This window comes from Sceloporus occidentalis, unplaced genomic scaffold (genome assembly GCF_023333645.1).
Source record: "Sceloporus occidentalis isolate IW3139 unplaced genomic scaffold, rSceOcc1.0.p SCAF_1, whole genome shotgun sequence".
Classification (NCBI taxonomy): Eukaryota; Metazoa; Chordata; class Lepidosauria; order Squamata; family Phrynosomatidae; genus Sceloporus; species Sceloporus occidentalis.
Window position 1 is genome coordinate 132,527,495 of NW_028316981.1, and position 25,740 is coordinate 132,553,234.

The 25,740-nt window shown below is 43.3% G+C and overlaps 2 protein-coding genes across 5 annotated transcripts in view; both read left to right on the plus strand.

Moving 5' to 3' along the window:
* GRB2 (growth factor receptor bound protein 2) overlaps nt 1–4,746 on the plus strand; it is a 63,171-nt gene extending 58,425 nt beyond the window's left edge. The window contains exons 4-6 of the mRNA XM_089536433.1: nt 812–934; nt 1,535–1,703; nt 2,612–4,746. Coding sequence (XP_089392559.1) covers nt 812–934; nt 1,535–1,703; nt 2,612–2,797 — 478 coding nt within the window. The 3' untranslated portion in view covers nt 2,798–4,746. The remainder of the gene's footprint in view (nt 1–811; nt 935–1,534; nt 1,704–2,611) is intronic.
* Nucleotides 4,747–8,951: 4,205 nt separating this feature from the next.
* Nucleotides 8,952–23,806, plus strand: SLC25A19 (solute carrier family 25 member 19). Of its 4 annotated transcripts, none has more exons than XM_089536465.1 (7): nt 8,952–9,008; nt 12,336–12,521; nt 13,564–13,719; nt 16,889–17,059; nt 18,528–18,711; nt 19,570–19,700; nt 21,874–23,806. In XM_089536465.1, exons 2-7 carry the CDS (start codon nt 12,390–12,392, stop codon nt 22,072–22,074), a joined length of 975 nt encoding a protein of 324 aa, XP_089392591.1. In that variant the 5' UTR covers nt 8,952–9,008; nt 12,336–12,389; the 3' UTR covers nt 22,075–23,806. The 4 variants fall into 4 exon arrangements, with proteins under 4 accessions (XP_089392591.1, XP_089392582.1, XP_089392573.1 ...); XM_089536456.1 differs by lacking the exon at nt 8,952–9,008 and adding an exon at nt 10,093–10,154; XM_089536447.1 differs by lacking the exon at nt 8,952–9,008 and adding an exon at nt 10,581–10,651.
* Nucleotides 23,807–25,740: the final 1,934 nt, after the last annotated feature.

Here is a 25,740-nt window from a genome sequence, read left to right on the forward strand (position 1 = left end):
TGTTATCAGTTACCGAAATGTGTACAACTTGTAGTTCAGTCAGGATTTGATTGTGGCTAAAGACTCCTATGAATGTATCAAATATGCTCCAAATCCCGTCTATATCTTTAGGCTAATGTTCATCAGTATATTCCAAATAAAATCTTCACACTGTTGGCATTTATGATGCAAAATGAGATCTCTCATTTCCACTGAAAATCACTAACATCTGGTCTGCTTATGTTGTTCTTGGTTTATAATGTAATTTATTGATATCAGGAATAAGAAAGTAGTTAACTGTAATTTTAGTTTTGAGGAAAAGTTCCCCAAGGATCTGTTTAGCTTGTTAATAATGAGTCTCCTTACTGTAGCTAACAGCACTGTTTTGTTAGTAGAAATATGTCTCTCTTGTTATAATGGAATGGCTAGAAGCTTTGAGGATTGCAAAAATAGCTAAATTGATGGACATAGTTCATTGAGAAATGAGATGGGTTTTTGTTATAATTCATTACATACTAGGATCATGCTAGGCAAAGTGCAGTCTGCAAGCCACATCCTGGCAAACCTTCATCCTTTAAATAAAAATTCCCATCATATCCTTCAGTCAATTTCCAGTTTACTTCCAGGTTTAAAAATGCCTCACCAAGACCTAAAACAGCCTGGGTTCCCCCAAAACCCTGCACTTATAAAATCCCCATTTTAAGAATTCTAAAATTCAGTTCAGTCATTTTAAACTGTCAGTTTGTTGCACAGGTATGAACGCAGTATGTTGGAAAGTGCCCTTTCGATTGAGTTTGAACTGAGATTAATTTTCAGCTCTCTGTTTGCTCAGGTGGTTTTTTGGGAAGATCCCGCGAGCAAAGGCTGAGGAGATGTTGGGCAAACAGAGACATGATGGTGCCTTCCTCATCAGAGAGAGTGAAAGTGCTCCTGGAGACTTTTCTCTTTCGGTCAAGTGAGTACTGTATTACTTTGGGCCTGCTTGATTCTGTACTCAAAACCCAAGTGAATTTAGCACACTAATTTGTACAATGCTAATGGAATATAATCTGTCTCCATCCTGGAGTTAACAATGACTTGATTGCAATGATGATAACATGAATGCATATCAAGCAGTGATGTGGAATGCTTATTGATTGACCTGCTTGTTGTCTACTGCCCTGCAATTGAGTGTTTTTCTTCTTGCCATTTAAATTTAGCAGCTCCAAGAGTCTCACTCTCATTCACTGTACCTTTGATACAAATGAGACCCACTCCCAGAGTTGAGAAGTCAACCAAGAGATTAATGAAACTTTCAAACAGTTTGTGCCTTTACCACTAAATGAATATTTTTTCTGATCATCCCTAATAGTGTCTTGTCCTAGAATAATACTGCCACCTGCTGTTCAAGTGTTTCTTAAATCTCCACAGTATTTGTATGCCAGTTACATAGGTACCATTTACCGTGTGTACATAATAAGTAAATGTTTACTTTAATAATGGAAGGCAGTACTTCTCATGAGGTAATGTGTTTTGAGGAATAAATACATCTGGACTTATTCTTCCCTTTTTATAGATTTGGAAATGACGTGCAGCACTTTAAGGTGCTTCGAGATGGAGCTGGCAAGTACTTCCTTTGGGTGGTAAAGTTCAATTCTCTAAATGAGTTGGTAGACTATCACAGATCAACCTCTGTTTCCAGAAATCAACAGATATTCCTCCGGGACATTGAGCAGGTGCCTCAGGTAAGGGAGAAAGAGGTCAGTTCTGGCCCATTTCCATTTTTATGGCTTCAAAGTTAATCATACCTGCTTTATATTCGTTGTGCAAAGCATTCAGGACATTAATTGCATGAAGGATAAATATAATTCCCATGCCTCCTTAGGATGAGTTAAAATGTATTGCAGTAGTACCTCTTTGTCCTGGCTAAAAGTGCCACAGTTAGAAAATTTACATTACCTTTTAGCAGATGGCTTTCCAGATGTTTTACTTCATCCCACCTAAAACAAGAAACAAACTTTCATCCTTTACAATAGAAAGTAAAGACAGCCTCATAGACATCTGCACAGACTTGAAATTGTACTTCTACCCTAAAACTCATTCCATGCTGTTGCCAGTGGTTGCTTGCCCCTCAAGAGAAGCTTTTGGAAAGATATGTGAGGCTGTAGTGGGGAAGAGGGAGCAGGGAATTTCCTTGCACAAAGCTTCCTTCCACTTGTGATAGCACTGGATGCAACACAGCAGACAATTTGTTTTAAAAAATCTGCCTTCAGCCAACGTGATAATCAAATTTGGCACCATATACAGGGGAAGGTATCCCAACTATGAGATTCTGCAGTTAAAAGGATACTTGTTGTTTGTGTAATTACAAATAATGATGATTGGGTTGTGGAACATGGAGCCAGGCCTCTGATGATGACAAGTTTTATATTTTAGAAGATAGTCTTTTGGATACCTGGGTTCTAAGCCATTTATGGTTCTATTGGTAGCAACTAGCATTTATAATTGTGTTTGCAAATAGATTGGTAGCCATGTATCTATTTTGGAAATTGATGAGATACGATTCATATAATTGGTTCCTGTTAGTATCAAAGCTGCCTAAGGACAAGGCATTACAGCAAATTAATTTGCCTTTCTTTTCTTCTCTCTGTAGCAACCCACATACGTACAGGCTCTTTTTGATTTCGACCCTCAGGAGGAAGGTGAGCTGGGCTTCCGTCGTGGAGACTTTATCCAGGTCCTTGACAATTCTGACCCCAACTGGTGGAAGGGAGCCTGTCATGGACAAACAGGCATGTTTCCACGCAACTATGTGACCCCAGTGAATCGGAACATCTAGAGCAAATTATTAAAGATTATTTAAGGAAACGAGAGAAACAGTAAAGTACACATTCAGAGTCTAACAGCAGCCAGTGATCTCCAGTCATCAGGCCATAAAATCTGAGTCACCCTCTCTGCATGAGGGAAATACTTCTTTTCACTCAGAATGGACTTTGTGGGGAGGGGACAGTAAAAGGGTCCAACTTGTGCGCCAAAACTTACCTTTTAAATTAAAATGCATATTAATTGATTATCTTGGTTACTTCTAGGGGGCTGTATTTTGTTCACTTATTCTTTCTTCCCCGCCACTGACACAGCAATTCATCAGAGCATGACATCTTAATGTTAAATGGAGGCCATGCCATTAAAGAAAGATGAGAAAGCTCTTTGGGTGTTTATGTTTATGCAAAAACTGTTTTTTTTTTAAATGGGAATAAGGGGGGGACCAGATCCATAAGCCAATTGAAAAACAACACACACATGCCAATTCTGCTTTTGCCTTCAAGATTTTCCTTTGGTAAGGTAAGGTCTTTTTCGCCCCCTTCCATCTAAAATTTCAGCATTTCCAGAGCAGAGGGAAGATGGCTTTATCCCCCACAGGTTGCAGGACTGTTCTGAGAAATTCTGTCCTTAAGCCAGATCATGTTCTCATTAACCATGTTAGCTTTTTTTTTTTAATTTAAGCATGTGGATGAGCACATTGTTGTATTTTTCCATTAGTGCCTTTCCCTCATTTCCTTAATTTTTTTCAGTAAAATGACAGTCCACAGCTTTCAAATTTTTCCTGCTTTTATGTAAATATTTAATAAATTGAATTATTTGTAGCTTTATTATTAAATGCAGAGATCTCCACAAAACAGATGGAGCTTTAAAACATGTATGAGCATCTGATACCTTTATTATCAAATGGGAAAGGCATAAATTTTTCTGTAAGAGGCAAGGCTAGAGCTTGAAGCCAGGAACCTTTGAGTGGCAAGAGAAGATTGCACGAGTGTGAAAAGTATGGCATGGCATATTGTTTGAAGATGCCGTATTATAGAGATTGACTAGCCTGGAACATCTGAAATACATGTTTTATGTTACAAGGAGACCTCAAGATTGTGCTGAATTATGCTTAACATCTTATGGAATGTTTGAACATGATGCTTGGTGATAAACAGTCCAGCCCTTGTACAGCTGGCTAACAACAATTGTTATCTATGACTGGTTCTCACAAAAAGGAAATTACTGTCTTTGTATTTTGGCAGTTCCTTATCCTTTCATGCCAGCATTACTTTAGTTGAAAGAGCCATGCTTCTTATTCCTAGTTCACAGCAGGCTGTGTGATGGATTGTATTTCAGCCTAATGTCCCCTGATAAAAATCACACAATGCCATTCTTGTGATATTAGGAATGGATTTGGACTTGAGACAGGGGAGAGCAACCTTCTGAGCTCTTGTGCCAATATCACCTTATTTTCTTTTGCTGAGCCATCTGGCTGAAACGTTCATCCCAACAACAGATCCCAAAGCCACCACAGAGGTCTCCTGTTCTGCCTAGATGGAGAAATTCTTGTGTTGGCGGGTGCCTTTTTATAGTGTTAGAAGTGTGTTATTCATGAGATGAACTCTGCCTTACATTTCCATTTCTCCCAGCAAATGAAAGAAAAAGCTGCCCTGTAGTACATTAATTTCTTATCCTTTCCTTCCTAGCTGTCTTTCTCTCTCCCACTGTACCTCCTTTCTTCTGAAATGATTGGAAAAGAAATCTATGGCATTCTACACTTGGACCATTTGATTGTTTTCTTATTTTGGAATTGGTGTATATCATGCAGCCTTGCAGACATAATGTCTTGTGTGTATATATATATTAAAAACCAGTGTTTAAATAAAAACAGGCCTATGTATGTAATCCTTTAACTCAGCAGCAGCATTTGTTAGATAGTAATTAACTGTGAATAATAAATATACATTGAATTCTTCACTTGAATATCAGTGTCTTTTTCTATTAATTTAAAGCCATTAGCAAATCTGAAGAACCGGCAAATTAGAAGGTTGTGTATTTTCAAATACTTTTTTGTCCAACCAAAATACCTATCAGTTGTTTTCTAATGCATCATTGGTTAAAGGTAGGTAATAACTAAGAGTTCAGAAGCCACAATTAAATGAGGTAGCTATATAAAAATAATACAGTACTTATTTCCAGCCATGCAGCAATGATTTGAAATAATTTGTAATTTCCCAAAAGATACTAGGGCTCCACACTGTGTTGGACTTCTCAAAATAGTGAATTCTGGAGCAAGGAGTCAAAACATTAAATGTGTTATTTGACACTCAGCGATCACTTTATCTTCACAATATGTGTCCGATGAATAGAGGGCACTATTCAAGTGATCACCCTGAGGTGAAGATCTACAGGTTATAACAGGCATGGGGAAGAGAATATTGCCTCTTAATATCCAAGACTCAGAATCCATGTGTGTGTTCATTTGCCATATAGAGCATACTGGCTTCAGCTGATGGCCAAGTGTAGAGTAATGTATACAGACAGTCATTTGCTTCCCCCACCCCAGTATACACATCTGCTAGTTCTGCATATTTGGTTAAATGTTTATAGGGCCAGTTTTCATTGTGTTGAATCAGATTCAGGATTGCAACTTAAATGAGAAAACTTATCCCAGTATGACCATGTTAGTCTTCCATTTCTGGGGTGGCAGAGGTGAGGGAGAGAGTTATGAATACTGTAGTGGAGCAGGGGAAGCGAAGACCTGGTTCCTCACTGTCAGAAGCTGCTTCTCCCTGTGATAAAAGTATTGGGTGATAAAGAGAATGACTACTGTCTTGGAAGAGCACTTCACAGCTCTGCCGTTTGAAGTGTATGAAGTACATCTAGTAATCCTTTTAATCAGCACTTCCAAATCTGCATGAGGGCCAAGGTGGGGTGCAAAGCAGGAGAGGTTTATGGCTGGTATTGCACAATATGGATATTGTGGGTCTTTAAGTATTATTTATTGTTGTTGTGCTGTACTGTCTGGGACAGCAGTGCTTTTTCTCAGTAAATCCTCTGTTTTGTTTTGTTTTCCAAAATTGCCTCTAGTTTTCTGACAGGATAGCACAGACTTAAAATGTATATCCTAGTTCACACTTTTTGACTAACCAGAGTGAGGGGGTGCTTACTATAACTTACAAGAAGATTGTTACATGGAACAAAGTCTGGTGGATTTCTTAAACAAGTGGACTCTCTCAAGCTTATTTTTTAAATATTTTACACAGTTTGTACTAAGTATTGTTTCCTTTCTTTTTAAAAAATGATGCTTCCACTAATTAATTCATGGATCTCTTCTACTTTGAGTTAGTTTGGCCTCAGGCTAAAAAATGTTAATGTCATTTCCCTATGCACTGCAAAAATGAGTTTGAGATATATGCTGCTGGAAGTACTCTTCCCCCTCCCCTCCAAAAAAGGAGGGCGTTTTTGGCCCAAGGACAGTGGAAATATTGCTTACCTAAATGCATGGAGGAAAAAGGAGACCTTGGAGGAGTAAAATTTGCTTTGAGCACATCTTCCCCTTATAGCCATCCACCCATGATGTCATCTCAGGCTCTGTTCTTGTCACAAATAATGTTCCACTTTGCATACAAGTGTCCTTTCTGAGACAAATATAGTCTCTGCATGACACATTCATGCTTCTATTTAAAAAAGAAATCTGCATACCTGTTGCTGGCAGGCCATCAGCCATCTAAAGGTAAATCTTGGCTGTCTGAGGCTGTACTTCCAAAGCTCTAAATTTAGCCAGCCAGTAACCACAGCAACAACACTCTTGCTGAATATCCTTATTCAGTATTAGAGCAATGTGTAGCAATCAGTTTAGGCACAAAATTAATCTTTAAGCTCTGGCCAATACATTTAAATTTGATGCCCGTTTGAAAATCTTTGTCTTTAACTGAGGAAATAACCTTAATTTTGAAGCTGAGAAATGATTAACCTAATCAAACGTTTGTTTTTTAACCGTAAAAAATCCCTCCCTCCCCCCCCCCCCAACTAGAAGAGAACACCCAGTTTCCTTTCCCCTCCAGGACTTTGGGGATCTTTTGGACCCTGTGGGCCCTGGAAGGTCCTGGGATGGGAAAATTACCCATGGCCTATAAGAGTTTGCTTACCTTAAATGGTGATTATGAGAATAAAGTGGGTTAAAGTTATGTATATTTCCCACTAGCTCCTTGGAGGAAGTGTAGGAAATGTGACACAGAGGAAGAGATTTGGAGAAATAGTCACAGTAAGACCAAACAGTAGACACCAATAACTTTCTCTATGGCAAAAGCTATGCTAAAAGCTTATTCTTGTGACAGGGAGGCTGACCAGCCTGGTCAAGCCTACTGACCATTACGCCTTCCTTTTGGTCCATGTAGGAACCAATGACACTGCAAGGCACAGCCTTCAGAACATCATAAGGGATTATGAGGCTGAGAGATGGACGCACAGGTTGTCATCTCCTCTCTTCTCCCAGTGGAAGGGCATGGTCCAGGAAGGGCGAGGCAAATAGCAGAGGTGAATAACTGCCTCTGCAGATGGTGCCACCAGGAACGGTTTGGGTTTTTGGATCATGGTCTGAGGTTCCATGAAGGAGGATGGCTGGCAAGGGATGGGCTGCATCAGGGGTAGGCAATCTTTTTGAGCCGGGGGCCGGGTTGCTGTCCCTCAGACAACTGGGGGGCCGAAGCCAAAAAAATAAATAATGAAATAATTTTTAAAAATTAAATATATAAATAAACCAGGACAAATGTAGGACAAAATTTTCAAATGGAAGACACTTTTTTTTAAAAAATGGAGGACATGCAAAAAATTTTGCTGATTTTAAAAAAAATGTTAATATAAATGCTTGTTTCTGAGGCTTCTATAGACAATTGCCCCCAAAGGCCCCAGCGGCAATCGGCGGCAGGACCGGGCAGGGGCCGGTCCCAAGGCCTCGCCGGGCCGCATCTGGCCCACAGGCCGCAGGTTGCCTACCCCTGGGCTGCATCCTGCATTCTGCCAGTCGGCAGAAACGCTTTTGCCTATGACATTTTATTTTCCATTAACCTGGGTTACATGGAGCATTGTAAGATGGAGTTTTACAAATCTGGGTTGTGCAGAATGATGCTCCTCTGGAGGAAGGAAGGAAGGGGGCTGTGCCCTCAGCCTTGAAGGAGGAGGCAGTTGCTGATCCCTGGCCAGGCGCTTTCTGGATCCTGCTGGGTTACCTAACCCTTGTCGGACGCCTTCCAGTCGGTTCTGACTTGGGATGACCCTAGGCACCGAACCATGGAGGCAAGCTCCAGGGAAAGAGGTTGCACCTCAGCCTTCGGAGGAGGAACAACGTCCTGACAGTCAGGGCTGTTTGACAGTGGAAGAGGCTCCTCCTTCCCTAAGCAGAGGCTGGGTGGCCATGATGCTTTGATGGAGAGTGCCTGCATGGCAGAGTGGGGTTGGGCTCCCTTGGGGCCTCTTCCGAGGCTACCATTCTGAGGCGACAAGCCTCTTCGGAAGGGCTTCCCCATTGCCTTCCTCAGGCTGAGAGGCCAAGGTCACCCAGTCGGTGTCCATGGCCAAACTGGAACCCCAGCCTTTGTCTCCAGAGGCACAGTCCAGCCCTCCAGCCACCGCCCCACGGGCATCTCCCTCTCCAGGAGCAGCTAACTAACCCTCGCCATGCTCCAATTCATTAATTAATTATTAAAAAACAGCCATCTTCTTTCAGCCCAGCTTTGTAACTGAGGCCCCTTTGGCCCCTTCGGACAGCCTGCTTTGGGAGAGCAGCAGAGGAATGCGCCAGGGGTGGGTTCATCATCATTAAGATTCCAATTAATCAGTCAATATTTAATGAAAGCCCACCCGCGGTGGCCTCCCTAAGCCCTTCTTCCTTCTGGGGGGGGAGGCAGTCAGGAGTAAGAATGACGTAATAGGAAGAAGGATGGAATGCTTCAACATCCGGGACACACGCGGGGAGGGCGGGGCTTCCCTGGCGACGAGGGGATAATAATGCGGAGGAAGGCCTTAGGCCGGGGCTGCTCAGCGCGCACCTAGAGCCCCTCCCCTCTGCGTCATCAACCCCGCCCTCCGCGCGTGAGACCCGGATGTAAAAATTTGTAACAAAACCCGGCAGTCCTCCTCGCCGAAACTAGAGAGAGGCGCCAGGGCTGCTTCCCCCTCCCGAGGCTCCTCGCCGCGGCCCTTGGCCTCCGGCTGTGCTTCCTTGCCCGGAGGAGGATAGCCAGGCAAGCCGGGGCTCAAGGGCCGGGGGACGTCTAGCAGAGGGCCAATGAAGCGACAAGGGCCCCGCTCACTCCCCAGCCTCCAGCACCTCCGCCCCCCAGGACCCAAGCGGAGGGGGGAGGGCGGGTGACTCAGAGGGGGAAAGCAGGCACCGCGCCGGTACCAACTTGGCACCGAGAGCAGTGAAACTATCACCGCATGCCGCCCGGAGCCCTCTGCTCCCCGCGCGAAGGCCCCGGCGCCTCCGGGGACCCCTGGTGGACAGGCCAAGCTGCAAAGAAAGGGCCGGACTCGGAGCCTCGTTGTTCCGTGGCCCACTCTGGCTGCCGTCCCTTCCGGGGGAGCGGAGGGAGGGCAACCCCCGGAGGGGCAGGCAGGCAAGGAAGGCGGCGCTCCTCCCTTCGGGGAGCGCCGCGGCTAGGAAGGCCGCCTGGGGCTGGAGGGGAGCCAAGGCCCCGCTCGCTCAAGGCTCGGGGCTGTCGAGGGGGCTTAAGCACCCTTCCTCCCCGGCCCCAGGCAGCTCCCGCCCCAAGTGGACACGGCAAAGGCGACGGGGCCCCGCTCCCCCTGGCCCAGAGCCGGAGGGAGAGGAGCGCCGCCGGCTGAGAGCGGTCTGGCGCTGGGCGGAGCCGGAAGGGGCGGCAGCGGGGGATAGGAAAGGCCCCGCCGCTGCCCTGACCCAAGTTGGCGCCGCTCTCAGTCCCAGTCAGAGGATCTCGCCCAGAGTCCACCGCACGCTCCCTCTGCGGCGGGGCTCGGACCACAAGGGCTGCCCCGTGGAGCCGCCCCCGCGGGCCGGGCCCGGCCGGGAGTCCTGCCGCTCGCCTGGAACCCTCGCGGGGAAGCTGCGCGGCCTCACCCCGCTCGCCTGCTCCCGACGAGCCACAGGCCGAGCCTCCAAGCTGCTCTGCTCTGCCCGCCCAGGGCTCCAGGAGCGCGGCACAGGATTCCGCCGGAGAGAGAGGGAGCCCTCCGCAATCTCTGGGGCTCCTCCCCCCTCCCTTTCATTTTAAGTCTATGCCGCCAAAAGCTTCCAGCTGCGCAGAGGACGAGGAAGAGCGGGGTTGCTGGGCAGCATTTGAAAGAAGGCCTGCATCGTTAATTGAAGCCTGTCTGTATTTGTTATGATTAAAGACCCAGTCTAGAGAGTATGCTTTTTCTGTCTCTCCCCCTCCTTCTAACGTGTTGCATGCTGGACATATGTATACATACATGCGCACACACACAGGCCTTGCATTGAAGGGAGTGCTGGGGTGCTTGGACGGAGAGTTCCTGCATGGCAGAAGGGGGCTGGACTGGATCAGGCCCTTGTGGTCCCTTCCAAGTCTATGGCTCCCCCAGGACCCTCTTGCCACCCGGGGCCTCCCTTTCAGTCCCAAGAAGAAGAGGCTGTATGCCTCCTCCTAGGCCACTCCAAAGGGAGGGACAGCCTAGTCTACCCCCCTGGCTTTCCCCGCGGGCCCTCGCTCCCTCAGCACCAGAGAACATTCCCAGTAGAGCGCGCCGTCAGGCCTGGCGGACTACATTTCCCAGAGGCCCGCGCGGCCGCGTCGGCGCTCGTGAGGGCGGGGCGCGCGATTGGCGGTGCCCTTGCCTGCCTTCCTGCTGCTTTGGCTGAAGAGAAGACCCCACAGCAGCAGGCTGGGTGAGGAGGAGGAGGCCGGAGGAAGAGAGGGAGGGTTCTAGAGCTGGAAGAGACCCCAAGGGAGGGCCATGCAGGAACTCTCCATCAAAGCCCTTCCTGGGACAGTGAAAGGGCTCCTCCGAAGGAGGACAGCCTTCTCTGGGGATCCCAGGGAGGCAGGGCTTTCGGGGGACACGGGGGACGCACTTGGACATGCTCAGGGGCACTGCTTAACCCCCCCAGTCCCACCCCTTTTCCCCCTGCTGCCTCTCCCAGATCATGTCCAGGAGGAGTAGGCACCACAAAGTGGGCATACTTAAAGGGAAAACAAATACAGGCAAACCTACCAGAGGGTTTTCTTAGCAAGCTTCTTCAGAGGGGGCTTGCCATTGCAGGCCTCTGAGGCTGAAAGAGTGTGGCTTTGTTGCCCAAGGTTAAGCACTGGGTAAAGTCCTGCACAGAGGAATGTGTGTCCACTTTGGAAACAGCCCTAGATCCAGACCCAGTTGACTGTATTTATACCCCAGCAGCATTCTCCACAAGGCACCTTATCAGTTACAATAATCGTAAACATTAGAATAGAATTAAACTCTGGTTGTGCGCCTTCACGTCCTTTCTGACTTACGGCAACCCGACCAGAGGGTTTTCTTGGCAAGCTTCTTCAGAGGGGTTTTTGCCATGGCCCTCCTCTGAGGCCGAGAGTATGACTTGGTTACCCAGGGGGGTTACATGGCCCAGCCAGGATTTGAACCCTGGTCTCCAGTGTCCAACGCTCAAGCCACTACACCCTGCTGGCTGTCATAATTAAATCACCAACAATATTAAAATAATTTAAAACAGAGACTCTAAAACGGTAAAAAGCAGGTAAAATCACACAGTTTAAGCCCATATAGACTCCTCTTGCAAACCCTGAAAAGAACTTAAAAGGCTTCAGTCCTAAAAGGCTCTCTAAATTAAAAACCAAGCCTTTGCCTGCTAAGAGGAGGGCAGCAAAGAGGAGGCCCTTCTAGTCTGGTATTTCTAGACTCTTTGGGGCAGCCACTGAAAAGGCCCTGCCCCACATTCCTATCAAATGTACATGTGAAGTGGAGGCGCTTTCATGGCAGGCGTGTATGAAAGACTTACTAAGGGCTTTGGGGCCTCCTGGATTTTCTCCAGATGTACATGGCTTTAATTTGTTGGTTTTTAGTTAAACAGAACAAAGAGAGTGTCAGATACCTATAGTTAGTATAACTGTTTAAATGGAGTATTTTTAATGCCACAGTGAGATTTTGTGGTAAAGGGCAGGTTATTTGAAGCACTAAATGCCTGCTGAGTTTGGTTTGGTGTGGAAAGGAGGGCTAAGTCCAGGAAGCAGTTTTCTCCCCTGGGACTCTGCAAGGCAGCAGTGCAAACTTCCAAAAATGCCAGAAACAAAGCAAGAAAATTCACAAAACTATCAATGGCCAAAAATCTATTTCTGGATGGGAAAAGCTGTTAGATAACTGTTGGTTTGGGGAGGGCAGCAGAAGAGTAGTGTGGGGAGGATAGTAGGGTTATGGGAACATGTGAGTCTGGGGCCACGCTTTGCCCATCCCAGTAGAGAGTTATTCTGTGTTTGATCCCTTTCCCTGGCCTACCTATTATCCAGATACTTGGACATAACGTGTCAAGCACTATTCTCAGGCAGCTTTCTCTGTTGAAACTCTTCCTTCCTTGTTGTCAGCATCAGGGCCAGAGGACTGGATGGATACTGAAGCTGCCTGTGGACCCTGGAGTGATGGTTGGCTATGACCCAGATTCCCAGTGTGCATCCCTTTCAACAGGAGAAATAGCAGCAGCTGGATCTGCATCTGGATTGGTTACGCGGGCAATGATCAGCCCCTTTGATGTCCTAAAGATCCGTTTTCAGGTATAGTTTTTGGGAATGTGTGTCCCAGTCGAGAGATACAACATTTCTGGAAATGTTGAAACCATGGTGGAAAAAAACAATTTTTTAAAAAGAAAAGGGTAAAAATGCAACCATTAACAAATTGAAAGCAATTTTGCTGCTGCTGCTACTACTGCAACTATTAGTATAATTCATTGTTGTCGTCATCATTATCTTTCTTTATATCCTGCCTTCCTCTCAGATTGTGGCTCAGGACACCTTAGAAATTATAGTGATTAAAATATAATTAAAAACTTACAGAAATGGAACCTTAAAATAGAATGTAAAGTACATTATATTGATTTGTTTTGACATAAAATTATATTTGATATATTAAAAGTACATGTTATTCAAAATAAAATGGCAAACTGAACTTTTAAAAAGGTTTCATATCTTTCAGCTGGTCTTATTTTGATTTATTTGTTATTATTCTTAGAGGTTGGTTTTATAATAGTTTTATTACAGGCTATCTTCAGTCACTGATTTGCCAGTCACATTTTTTGTAATGTATGCTACATAATTCAGAGAACTCTGATTCTCCAATGGTCTATTAAGTTCAATGCAGAAATACTAAGTGCATATAGAAGGCTCTGAAATCCTGTGATGTATGAAGCTCAGAGGGTCCAGCCTTTGGGACACCCACTGACTCTCCCAAACCCCAGTGTTCCTAAACATTGGGTGAAACTACTTTTTAAATGGCTTTAAAACACCTTTAAATGCTGTTTCAGGGGATTCCCACACCCCCAAAACAGCAAGACACCCCCTCCAATATCACATCTGGGTAACTTGGAGTGATACAGTGCCACTGCTAGTTGCTTGAAATTGCAAGTTAAGACACAATGTAGCCCTCCAGAGGAATTGAGAATTAGATGATTTAGCTCTCCGGATTCAGCTTCCCCAGCATATGAGAAGCAACTTTTGTAAGAAACCAAAGTGGAGGGTGTCAGAAATATCACAATCCTAATTTGCTTTGAATCTTGCTGAAATCATGATGCACTTTACAACTACGTCTGTTCTCCTTCAGCTTCAGATAGAACAACTGTCACCCAAAAACCCACAGGCTAAGTATCATGGTATTTGGCAGGCTTTTTGGATGATTCTTCAAGAGGAGAGCCCAAGAGCTTTCTGGAAGGGACATGTCCCTGCTCAGCTCCTCTCAATTACCTATGGGGCTGTCCAGGTAAGAATTGGGAAATGTTGTGGCTTAGATATTTGCCCTGTGACATTTACATTATCAGTTCTGTTTTCTGGCACATGCTGTCGCAGCCAAGTACTGTGTTAGAGAGCAGGTGAAGGAAAGGTGGTAGAGGGGTGTGGTAACTGTGGTCTCCAAAGACCAACTCAACCTGACCAGTATCAGAGAGCTGAACCACTTTTAATCTTATTTATCTGAGCCTGAAAACCAGGAATAGACTGGGGATTCTCTTAGTGTGTACCATAAACCCTGGCGCCTGTCAGACTTCCTGGCCGAGCTCACTGAACTGGCCTCAGAGCTGTTGTTGGAGTCCACCAGATTTTTGCTTCTAGGTGAATTCAACATACCATTGGAGGCCAGTTTGTCAGGTGTACCTTGGGAGTTCATGGTATCCATGACAAACATAAGCCTATCTCAATTGGTTTCAGGACCTGCACATTTGGCAGTTCACACTTTTGATGCTGTTTTCAGCCTGTAACATATAAATCTGTGGTGGAGGTGACTAATACTTCCAAGTTGTCATGGAGAGATAATTTTATGGTTAAGGCTAACATTACAGGGACAGTCTGCCCCGAAAGGAGTGGAGGACCAATTAAAATGGTCTGCCCTTGAAGGCGAATGGATCCCTTGAGATTCCAGGAGGCCTTGGAGGGTTATATGGCTGACATCAACAACAACCCTGCTGAAATTCTGGTTGATAAATGGAACCAAAATCTAACCAGGACTATTGGCACGATTGCCCGCAAACTTGCCTTGCAATTAGAATTCAAATACAACATATCATTAATGCATCTGCCAGGGTCTTTCCATCCTGCTTAAAAGAGGCAGTGACTAGACCACTGCTGAAATAGCCTTAACATCCCCCCACTCCCGATTCTCTGGACCTTAATAATTACAGACCAGTATCAGATCTTCCTTTTTGAGCAAAGGGATTGAGAAGGCAGTTGCTTTCCAATTCCAAGTGCTCTTGGATGACACACACTAACTCGACCCATTCCAAACCAACTTCAGAGCAGAAAATGGAGTTGAGACTGCTATGTTTGCCTTAGCGGATGATCTCAGTCTTAACACTGATAGGGGAAGTATATACCTGTTGGTGTGCTTGGACCTCTCAGCGACTTCCAGTACCATCAACCTTGTTTTCCTTCTGGAACTCCTGCAGGAGGGGTTGGGAATCGGAGGTACTGTGTTGCAGTGGTTCCAGTCTTACATCTCAGGCAGGTTCCAGATGGTGGTACTTGGGGGTAGCTGCTCCTCAAAAAAGGTGCTGTCATATGGCATATCACAGGGTGCCATTCTGTCTCCAGTGCTATTCAACATCTGCATGAAATTGCTGGGAGAGGTCATCCAGAGGCATGGGGCGAGATGCTATCAGTATGTTGATAACACCCAAATATACCTTGAAAAACAGGTTCAGCTAAGGATAGTTTGTCTCCTCTGAATGAATTCTTGGAAGAGTTAATGGGTTGGATGAAGAAAAATAAATTGAAAAAATCAAGACAAGGCAGAGGTGCTTACTATAAAGGGTTCTAATCTGCGGTTTGAGGTGTGTCAGCCAGTTCTGGATGGGGTCACACTGCCCCTGAAAGACTGTTTGCAGTTTGGGAGCGCTCTTGGATCTGTCGTTCCAAATGTCAGCTCAGATAGATGTGGCAGTCAGGAGTGCTTGTTTGTCAGCTTTAGCGGATACGCCAACTGCACACCTTCCTAGAATCGGAGGACCTAAAAATGGTAGGGCACTCACTTTTAATTTTAAGTCTAGTCTTCTGCAATGAGCTCTACATTGTACCAAGTCCGGAAACTGCAACTGGCTCAGAATAGGGTAGCCAAACTGATTACCGATACATCCAGGAGTGATCACATTACATCAATCTTAAAATCACTCCACTAGCTGTTAATTAGTTTCCAGGCAAAGTACAAAGTGTTAAAGTACCTTTAAAGCCCTACATGTTTTGGGTCCAGGTTACCTATAGGATCGCCTTCTCCCATACAATCTATCCTGTACACTCAGGTCTTCTGGGGAGTGTTTGCTCCCAGACCAGAGTGGCATAGGTTTTCCAGAGTACATCTTCATCTGCTGACCCCAGAGTGGAATGACATGCCAGAAGAGATACAACAGCTAAAAATGCCAACTGCATTTAAAATAGCATTAATATATATATATATATATCTTTTAGCAGGCTTGCCCAGTTGATTTTAAATCATGACTCCTTAATTTGTGTGTGTGTTCTTATGAGTGTATTTTGATGATTTTATAGTATTGTATTTTAAATGTGGGTTTATGTGTTTTTCATTTTAAAACACAATACATTGATACACACCTAATGATCTGGGTACTGTAAAATCTATGTAATTTTAAATCATTTCTTTTTAAAATATTGTGTACAGGGAAGTTGACTGCTGAATTCACATGTAGAGGACTGGGTTCATGCTTCTTAAATCCAAATAGATTATTTGTTGAAAAGGCTAATGTGACTTCCTATGTCCATTGTGTGAAATTGACTAGTACTAATTCACTACTTTCCTGCCTGGCAGAAAGGACCTGCTATTTGTGGTTTTCTAAGTATAGTATTTGTGAAAGAAAGATCATTTAAAAATCCCTGTTGAATTGCAGCTCCCAGCATCCCTCACTCACAGCAGTGGCAGCTAGGGCTGTTAGGATTTGCAGTCTTAACAACTCCTGGGGAGCAGCATTATTCACCCTCCTAGGGCTTGTCTACATTGGTGGGAAACAGGTACTCACTCCATAGTCATGGCAGTTTCCCAGTCTGCAGTGCTCTGATAGTGTCACATTCACCGTGGTGAGATCAGAGTAACCCAGAAGAAAAGGGTGGTTCTAGAACTATGTGTAGTGCAAAGTACAGTATTTCCAGCCACATAGTCATATCTTCACTGCTGCTGCAGATTTTCCAGGTTAATGCAGAGTGACAGTTTTCTTTTCTCTGAGTTTTCAGAAGAAAGACATTCATTGCTTGTGAATCCTGAGAAATGTTGTGTGCCCAGGTTGCAGCTGCTACAGAGTGAGTACAAAGTTTCCCATTGGTGTAGACAAGCCCCTAGGCTAGGGGTCACAGCTTGATAGTAGCCACACTATGGGTGTGAAACTGCATTTGTCACCCAGTTTAATTGGACATGTTTTGTTTTGTTTTCCAAGTTCGTAAGCTTTGAACTTCTGACAAAATTGATGTACCATGCCACATCTTATGATGCCCGTGCCTTCTCTGTGCACTTTGTCTGCGGTGGAATATCTGCTTGTGCTGCCACTGTGACAGTGCAGCCTCTGGACACGTTGCGCACTCGCCTTGCTGCCCAAGGGGAGCCAAAGGTAAGGAAAGAGTGAAAAAAGTTTTTTCACTGTGTGCCTTTTGGCAACTTGGTTCCTTTCATATTCATTCTGTATCTGCCCAGTTAAGTGATGGTCACACAATGATCATGGATGAGCACTATGGCTCTTTACTGAATATTTATTTAATGGCAAAGGTGTATAAGTGTGGGCCAAACACAGAAATGACACTGTTCTTGTCAGAGAATTTCCTGTCTACAGTAGTTGGAAAAGACAGGAAGCATAATCAGGTTGACAAATAGTGATTCAGGTAGCAAATGAGATTAAACTAGTTCAGGGAAACCACAATCTGCTTCTAGATAAGGCTTTTTTTGTGCAGTCACTCCAATTCAGAATTTTGGATGGGTCTAAACAATGATTGTCTTCCACTTCTAAAACTCTCCCCACAATTGTTGCTTCTGTCTGTCTTGGCATCTCCACACACTGTGAAGGAGGCAAAGATGGAGTAAGGGCATGAAGCTTTTTAATTTATAGTTTTAAGAGCCCTCTGTTTGGAAAACAGCCTGTGTTAAAGAAAAAGGGAGAGTCTTGGAACATGTGAGAGAACAAGCCTGACAAAACAGAGTAGGGAAGACATGTTTCAAACACAGGCAGCTGGGTAAAAGAGACAGGGATTGGAGAAGTAGAAGAAATACACAAAAGTTAATCCCAAATAGAAGGGATGAGGAAAGAGGTAAAGTGGAATCTGGGGAAAGGTCCCTTGTTATGATAGGAATATGATTGGATTTAGCAGCAGCCATGTTAGATGAGGGTTTCTGGAAGTTGTAGTTCAGAGAGGTAACTTTTCCAAGTTCTGGTTTTCTGCCACATGGTTGGTCATCCATATTAGTTTTGTTAGTGTTGTGTGCCTTCAAGTCATTTCTGACATGGCAAACCTATCATTTTTTTTAATGGTGTAACACACATATATGTACACTGTGCTTGCTTTCTAATATGTGGTAAATCTGTATGTACCAAATGTTTGGAGGTTACCTGTATATATTAGTAATCTGTGCCCCTGTCCTCAGCAAGCCTAAGTTTTGTGCCCAGGGATCCTCTCTTGTGTCCAAAGCAGGTGAAGGCTCTGCATTCAGAAAAAATTAAGGAAGACAACACAGTTTTATGTAAATTAGCTTTTTGTAGAAATGTGTTCAATATAACAGAAATGTGCTTGCATGATTTTAGGGCCTTTATTGTCCAGGCCATCTAACTGGAAATAAAAAGACAAGTAGAAAGTCACTATATACTGTACATGGGAGAGTGCCACTCCCCAAACTAAAAATTTTTGTGAGCATTGCTGAAATTTGACTTTTGTGCTAATGCATAATAATAAAATAAATAATAAAAATTTATTTGTGTTTCCCTGCCTCTCCCAAGGTTCGAAGCAGGGTTACAGACTATAGAAAGCAATATTATGAGCCTATCTGCACTGACCAAACAGGGAAACACATTCACTCTCTAGTTGTTTTAGCTTTACAGGAATGTCCGCCATGCTGTAAAAAGCATGTACCAGGGAGAAGGGCTGCGGTCTTTCTATAGGGGGCTCACTCCTACCACCATTGCTGTTATCCCCTATGCTGGTTTCCAGTTTTCTTTCTATAATCTCTTGAAGAAGCTGTATGACTGGATTCTTCCAAATGAAGAAATGAAAAAAGGTTAGTCTGGGGTGTGATTGTGTGTCTGTGCATGCATTCATGTGCATAGAAAGGGGTATTCAACATTTAGTAATCTCTCTCTTTGCTACTGCAGGAAAAACACTGTTAGTACAGTCCATTTTTGTATACTGTATATCTGCACTTAGAAAGTTGCTGTCAGCACTCTGACCATTCAAGTTGTAAATTCCTGCATGTAAAACATTTTTTTTAAATAGCTAATAGTAATGTCTTCAGAATCCTTTAACATGAGTAATTGCTCCCCATATTGCCTTAGTCTCCTGTTCTACCTAATATTTTATTGTTGTCTTTCTAAGTGTTGTACAGAGGACTCTTGGTATCCACTAGGATTTGGTTCCAGGACACTCACACACACCCAATAGATACCAAATCGATGGATGCTCAAGTCCCATCATATACAAATCTGTTATAAAAATAACAAAATCAATGGCCCTGTACAGACAGGCCAAAATAAAGCTGCTTCGGGTCACTTTGGAAGTATGCTGTTTAAATGACACACACAACTTAAGAAGCCAGAAGCTGCGTCAAAGCTGCGCTTCAGACCATGGCTTTGACACAACTTCCAGACTCTTAGGACACATGCATCATTTAAACAACATACCTCCAAAGTGACCCAAAGTAGCTTCATTTTGGCATGTCTGTACGGGTCTAATGTTTGCTTTTTGGGGTTTTGCTTTCTTTCTTTTTTTAATTTCAAGCCTTGAATGCTGAGTTCCCTGGATGCAGAATCCGTGGATATGGAGGGCCAACTATACTAGCGCTTCTAGATTATGACTTAGTTTCTTTGTAAAGTAACTCCAGTATGTATCTCTCCCATCCTCTTACTTCTTTGATTTTTAGGAAATGTTAAAAACTTTGTGTGTGGCAGCTGTGCTGGAGTCCTCAGCAAAACCCTCACTTATCCTTTTGACCTGTTCAAGAAACGACTCCAAGTGGGCGGCTTTGAACAAGCTCGAGCATCATTTGGGCAGGTGAGAGGCATTTCAAACCTGAGGACCTTTGCTTTTTCACCCACCTTCCTTTTTATTGTGTGCCAAAATAGACCATACATCATCCAATCCAGACAGGATCCAGGTAATGCCACACATTATCTAAATCAGACTTATAATATATTAGCCATCCTGGAATATCCAGCAAATGCAGCATAGTATCCATTTTCCCTTTGCTGCTTTTTTGGAATTGTGAAATAGAATAACAAAAGTAGATTCCTGGCATTCACCACATTTCTTTGACTGATTGTTATTTAGCTATGCTGGAGGAGAAGTAGTAAAATAGGAAGTGGACAACATATGTGGCTAACCTGAACAAAAATAGTTTCTGGAGGGAAAAAATATTAAATTGGATAAGCAAAAAACCACATTATAGAGGAACACTACTGTTAAATTCTGTGTTTGAAAATGAAAATGAAATATTGCCAAACAACAAGTGTATAGCACTCCTGTTAAGTGTTGCAAGATTAGAAAGAGTGAAATCATGAAAAATGTTAAGATACCTTTCAGTACAAAAACAGATAAATCAATTGATTTCAGTTCAGAAAAGCTAACCTGGGCTGCATCTGCACTCAGCAATAATGCAGTTTGACACCACTTTAACTGTCATGGCTCCATCATATGGAACCGTGGCATTTGTAATTTGTTGCAGCAGCAGAGCTCTTGACAGAGCAGGCTAAATATCTCAAAAAATTACAAATCCTAGAATTCCATAGTATTGTGCCATAGCAGTTAAAGTGGTACCAGACTGCATTATTTCAGCAGTGCAAATGCAACCATATAAAATGAGATTAGAAAGATGAGAAATCAAAGATGATAAAGTTGAAGAAATTTGGAAGCTCTTGATTACTTATGTTAGTCATGTAAGCTCTGGCTTTAAACCACATCTAGTCAATTTTTTTCTGGCAATTGTATTTTGAATGTTAAGAACAATATACTACCCATTTGTCTGTACTTTAAAAATGAATTAGATTTACAGTGACATATATTTGGCTTATTAAGACTGAAGGGAGTAAAGGAGAAAAGGGAAGAAGAATTAGAAACATATAACATTTATAAATAAGTAAATTTGCAATAAGATATAGTATTTGTAACTGTATTTGTAATAGAAAAAAAGTAAAGAAAATATTTAATATAAAACAGTTATAAGTAGAAAAAAATAGAACAAAATAGAACTGAAGGACAAATTGAAAATTTGGTAGATTAGTTACTTCCAAAAATCATCTTCTGTCTCCCTAACTGACAGTGGTCCAAAACACACTGCAGAAATAATCCAGTTTGAGACTAGTTTAACTACCCTGGCTCAGTTCTAGGGAATCCTGGAATCCTGTTGTCTGTCTTCTATCCTGCCTGAGATGCAGTATTAAAAATCTAAACTCTACGCCCACAAGAGATGCCAGCTCTCAGTACTATCTGAGGTGATTATCCTCAACAGTAGCTAACAATAGCAGAGTGTAGAAGCACCAGTTCAGATTTCCGTATTTGGCAATGCACTGACCACACTTGAATAACTCACAAACACTGTTGATTTCTTCCAAATCCTTGGAGGCTCTTTATTTTTAGTCATTGCAATATATACAATATATTTGCAAACTGTCCTTTTGGCTCTCATCAACTTAGAAACCACCAACTCTTCAACAACCAACACTCCTCAACAACCCACACTTGCACTGGATCCCAGTACAGTTATAATAAAGTGTTATCTTAATGGTTGTCACCTGGTGCTACTTAACATGATGCAATTCCTATTGTAATCTTTTGCATCATTTCAAGTGCTGTGATTTAATAATCTCAGCCACTTAAACCATATAATATATTTTCACAACCATCTTAGAGGAACATTGCTTCCACCATTGTAATTTATTGTGGCACCAGAGCTGTCTGATAGAAAACACAAAATGTCTTACAAAACTGCAGTTCCCAGAATTCCCTAGCACTACTATAAATAATATAACTAAACATTATTATTATTATTACTATTCTCATCTGCAAAAATAACAACAGACTTCTGGGTCAATGAAGTGATCTTTGAAGAATACAAAATTGTGTTTGCCCAAAGACCAAAAAGCAGATACCTTCCATTAACAGTACCGAAAAATCAAGAAAAACATTCACATTAAATACCAACCCCTCATTTGCCTTTCTGTTTCCCCAGGTGCGGACATACACTGGTTTACTGGATTGTGTCCAACAGGTTGCACGGGATGAGGGCGCTGGGGGATTCTTCAAGGGCCTTTCCCCAAGCTTGCTGAAAGCTGCTTTGTCAACAGGCTTCACCTTCTTGTGGTATGAGCTATTCTGCAGTCTCCTGGCTACTCTGAAGGATTCAGGTGCCTCAAAGAAGCAGAAAGGCTGATGTCTGCAAGAGCTGCTGCCTGCAGTACTTCTTGCTGAAATGTTTTTAGCAGCCTTGCCACTGTATTGTGAGTGAGTGTGAAGGGTTTGGCAGAGCTGGTTTTGTCTTTTTGCCAAAGCCCCAGGTGCATATTACTAATCTATTTGCTGCAAACAGAAGGAACTGGCCCCATGTACTGTTGGTCAAGGGCATTGTGGACCTCTCCTTCCTGCTGCTAGCTGCTGCACCAAGCATTTCCTCTACTGTCTCCTGTGGCACCAGCCTTCATTCCTGGAAAAGTTATACAAATATCACCACTGAGCAACCTCTTATGCAGCAAAGTTTGCTCAAATAATGAAGAGAATTCTTATCCTGTTTGCAAAACCCGTTCCTCTAATTCCCACCCTCTCATTATTGAGGCTATTCTAGCTTTCCACTACTGACATAGTGGCCTACCCTCCAACTCTCCTGAGACAGTATCTTACTCCAGTTGGCTCCTGCACTTGACTTAGTTCCTGGCCAAGTTTCTCCAGCACTGACAATGACTATAAGCCAGAGGTGCACAGTTCATGCTAGGGATACTCTGATAATAATGTGGAGGGGATGCCTTCCTGTTAGCCACCCACAGTGGTGCTTTAGGTACAGTGAAAGTATAGTATCCTAAACTGGACGGTGTGGGGTTTTGTTCCTTACTTTTCTTGTCTTAAAGCATATCATGATACCACGATGTTTCATCAATGATGGACCCCATTGTGTAAAATAAGCAACACACAAAATGAATAGCATGCTGCCAAAGGAAGACAAGCCTCCAGAGCTGTCTTCAGGTATATCCAGCTATGATTTTTGAGAGTGACTCTGCATCCACTGCCCATTTGTGTTCTGTATCAGCAGTTCTACTGTTGTTTGTATTTTACATGCACATCCAGATACACTCATGTCTCCATGTTTTTACTGCCTGTCCAAAGGGCAGATGTCATGCATTGTAGTCATGCAGCAGACCCAGAAATAAAGTGTTTTACATTTTTGCAATACAGTTGTCCATTTTTGTAGGGGATCCATTGCAGATCACCCCCTGCAAAAATGGAAATTAGCATATATTCAAAGCCATTGATTATAATGGGCACACATTCCCATATGCGCCATTTTAATCCCTCCTCACCTTGCCACCGTGAAAAGCAAGACCGTGGATGCCAAGTCTGCAAATTAGAAGGGACAACTGTATTACACTCCAGTCTTAATGTACAATTGACAAATTTAAATTGCAGGAAGTGGCCTTCTGGACGTGTTTCAGTTCTAGTTTTGCACAATTATGCAGAAAAGGCCTGTTGATGCAAATATAAGCAAACTGACATTCTCATTCTGTGTCTCTTTAAACAATACTTGAATGCTTCCTTTATTATAAACTCACCCCTCTCTGGGATAAAATTTATCCCAGAACCAAGTTTCTTGTGCAGGCAAAACAAAATACTTTTTGGAGCAAACAAATCAGGAACTAACATTTTGCAGACAAAAAAGCTAATCTGGTCCATTTGTCTTGTTGAACTCGGCTATTCATATGTATGAAGAAACAGAAACATAAAATCAGCCTAGAAACATGCCAGTCAACTCCTACAGTTTGTCCAAGCTCTGCAAGAGAATGGAAGATTGGTGCTAAGAATCCATGGGCTGATTTAGAGCATTTGGCCTCTATAGGGCCTGTTACAGACTGCCAAAATAAAGCTGCATCGGGTCTCTTTGGAGGTATGCTGTTTAAATGATGCATGGGTCCTAAGAGTCCAGAGGTCGCACCAAAGCCACATTCCATTCCTAACCACTGGAGTGCAGCTTTGGTGCAGCTTCCGGATTCTTAGGACCCATGCATCATTTAAACACCATACCTCCAAAGAGACCCGAAGCAGCTTTATTTTGGCAGTCTGTAACAGGCCTAGGTTTTGTATAGATGCTATGTTCTTTCTATTTTAGTTAATTTTTTATTTTTATTAAACATGGAAAGACATACAGATACATGTAGATGTTCTAATAAATTGGATGTGCCTGTGCTTATGAAGTTTTTCTTGCTATTAAAAAGAGAAGCAATTGTCTTATTTCAGTCTATTCCACTCCCTCCACTGCCTGGCCATTAAGTCATGGATCTTATAATTAATCTTGTGCCTTATATTAGCAACATATCTAGATACACTTTACTCAGCAGCACCTTAAATTCTAGGTCTCTATTAGACATCATAGCTAGAGTCTTGGGCATCTGTACCTTTGGAAACTACTCAAATATGCATAATTCATCCAGTGACACTTAATCCCCAGTAGTTGAAGTATACCTCTAGGACTGTGCCTCTCACAGCGCTTGTTGGTAATACCACATGTGCAATGCAGGAACAAGAGAGAGAAGTTTCAGGGTAAATGACTGAGCAGCTTTTGTTTTTTAGCTCTCATTGTTTTATTAGAGCCTAATCCATTATGGCATTTGCATTTTCCATATGACAAGTTATTTTGCAAGGGCAGGGCTTCTAAGGATATGGACCAGCCTATATGGAACAAGTTTTATCTTTAAATGAATAAATGTATTCAACGTGAATCTATCCTGTGATTACATTACTGTTGCTGTGTGCCTTCAAGTCATTTCTGACTATGGCTACCCTAAGGTGAATCTATCATGAGGTTTTCTGGAGCTGAGAGAGTGCAACTTGTCTGAGATAATTCAGTGGATTCTAAACATCCTGATTTCCCTGTGTGTGGCAACATCCCCTATCATTCGCTTGCTCGCTTATGTGAAGATCTGTAATGTATGTATGGGGGGGGGGATTGGGGGAGGGAATGCAAGTGAGCAAGCAAATGATGTGAGGGAGAGGTGATGTGTGTGCTGCATTCACTGACATAAAAACAAATGATACAACTGGGGGGAAGAGAGGGGGAGAGTAAAAACAAAAACGAATGTGATACTCAAGCAGGGGGGGAGGAAGATTGAATGGGTAGCCTGATCTAGCCCCTTGCCACTCTGGACATTTTATAGAATAAAAGATAAATAAAATACAGTTTTATTTTTTATTTCTCTCTGTGTGTGTCTGTGTCTGTGTATCAGAGTGCAAGGTAGTCTAGACTGATAAACAATAACAGCTATTGGTTGATAGGTTGATGCATGCTGGGAAAGCAAAAAGCAGTGGAGAAATTGAGTTCTTGGGGGAGGGGGAATGTGTGGCTGGTTAGGCTGATGGCTGTCTGTAAAGTGTGTGGTGTTAGCAGGTCACTGTAGACCAGGAAAATTGTCAGCATAGACAACCCCACCATTTATAGTTTGTAACTTCTAATGGGATGTTGTTACTATTTTGTCGGTAATACGTGTTATGTCGGGTTTTTATATTGTATCACTTCTTGCTGTACACCGCTGTGATCTAACTTGGAATAGCGGTATATAAATATTTATTTATTTATTTATTTATTATTATCTCGGTCTTCTTAAGGGAGAAGCCAGTGTATTTACAGTGCGCCCGTGCCATACGCGGGCGTGCCTTACACGGCCTTGAGCATACACGCTCAAGCCGCGGGGCGGAAGGGGCGGTGCGTCCCATTCAATTGAATGGGCATGTGCGCCTGTTGCACCCCGCGCCGCTGCGCACGAGCCCCATTGTTTCCAATGGGGCTCGAGCATAGGTGGAATTCGCCTTACGCGGAGGGATCCGGAACGGATCCCCC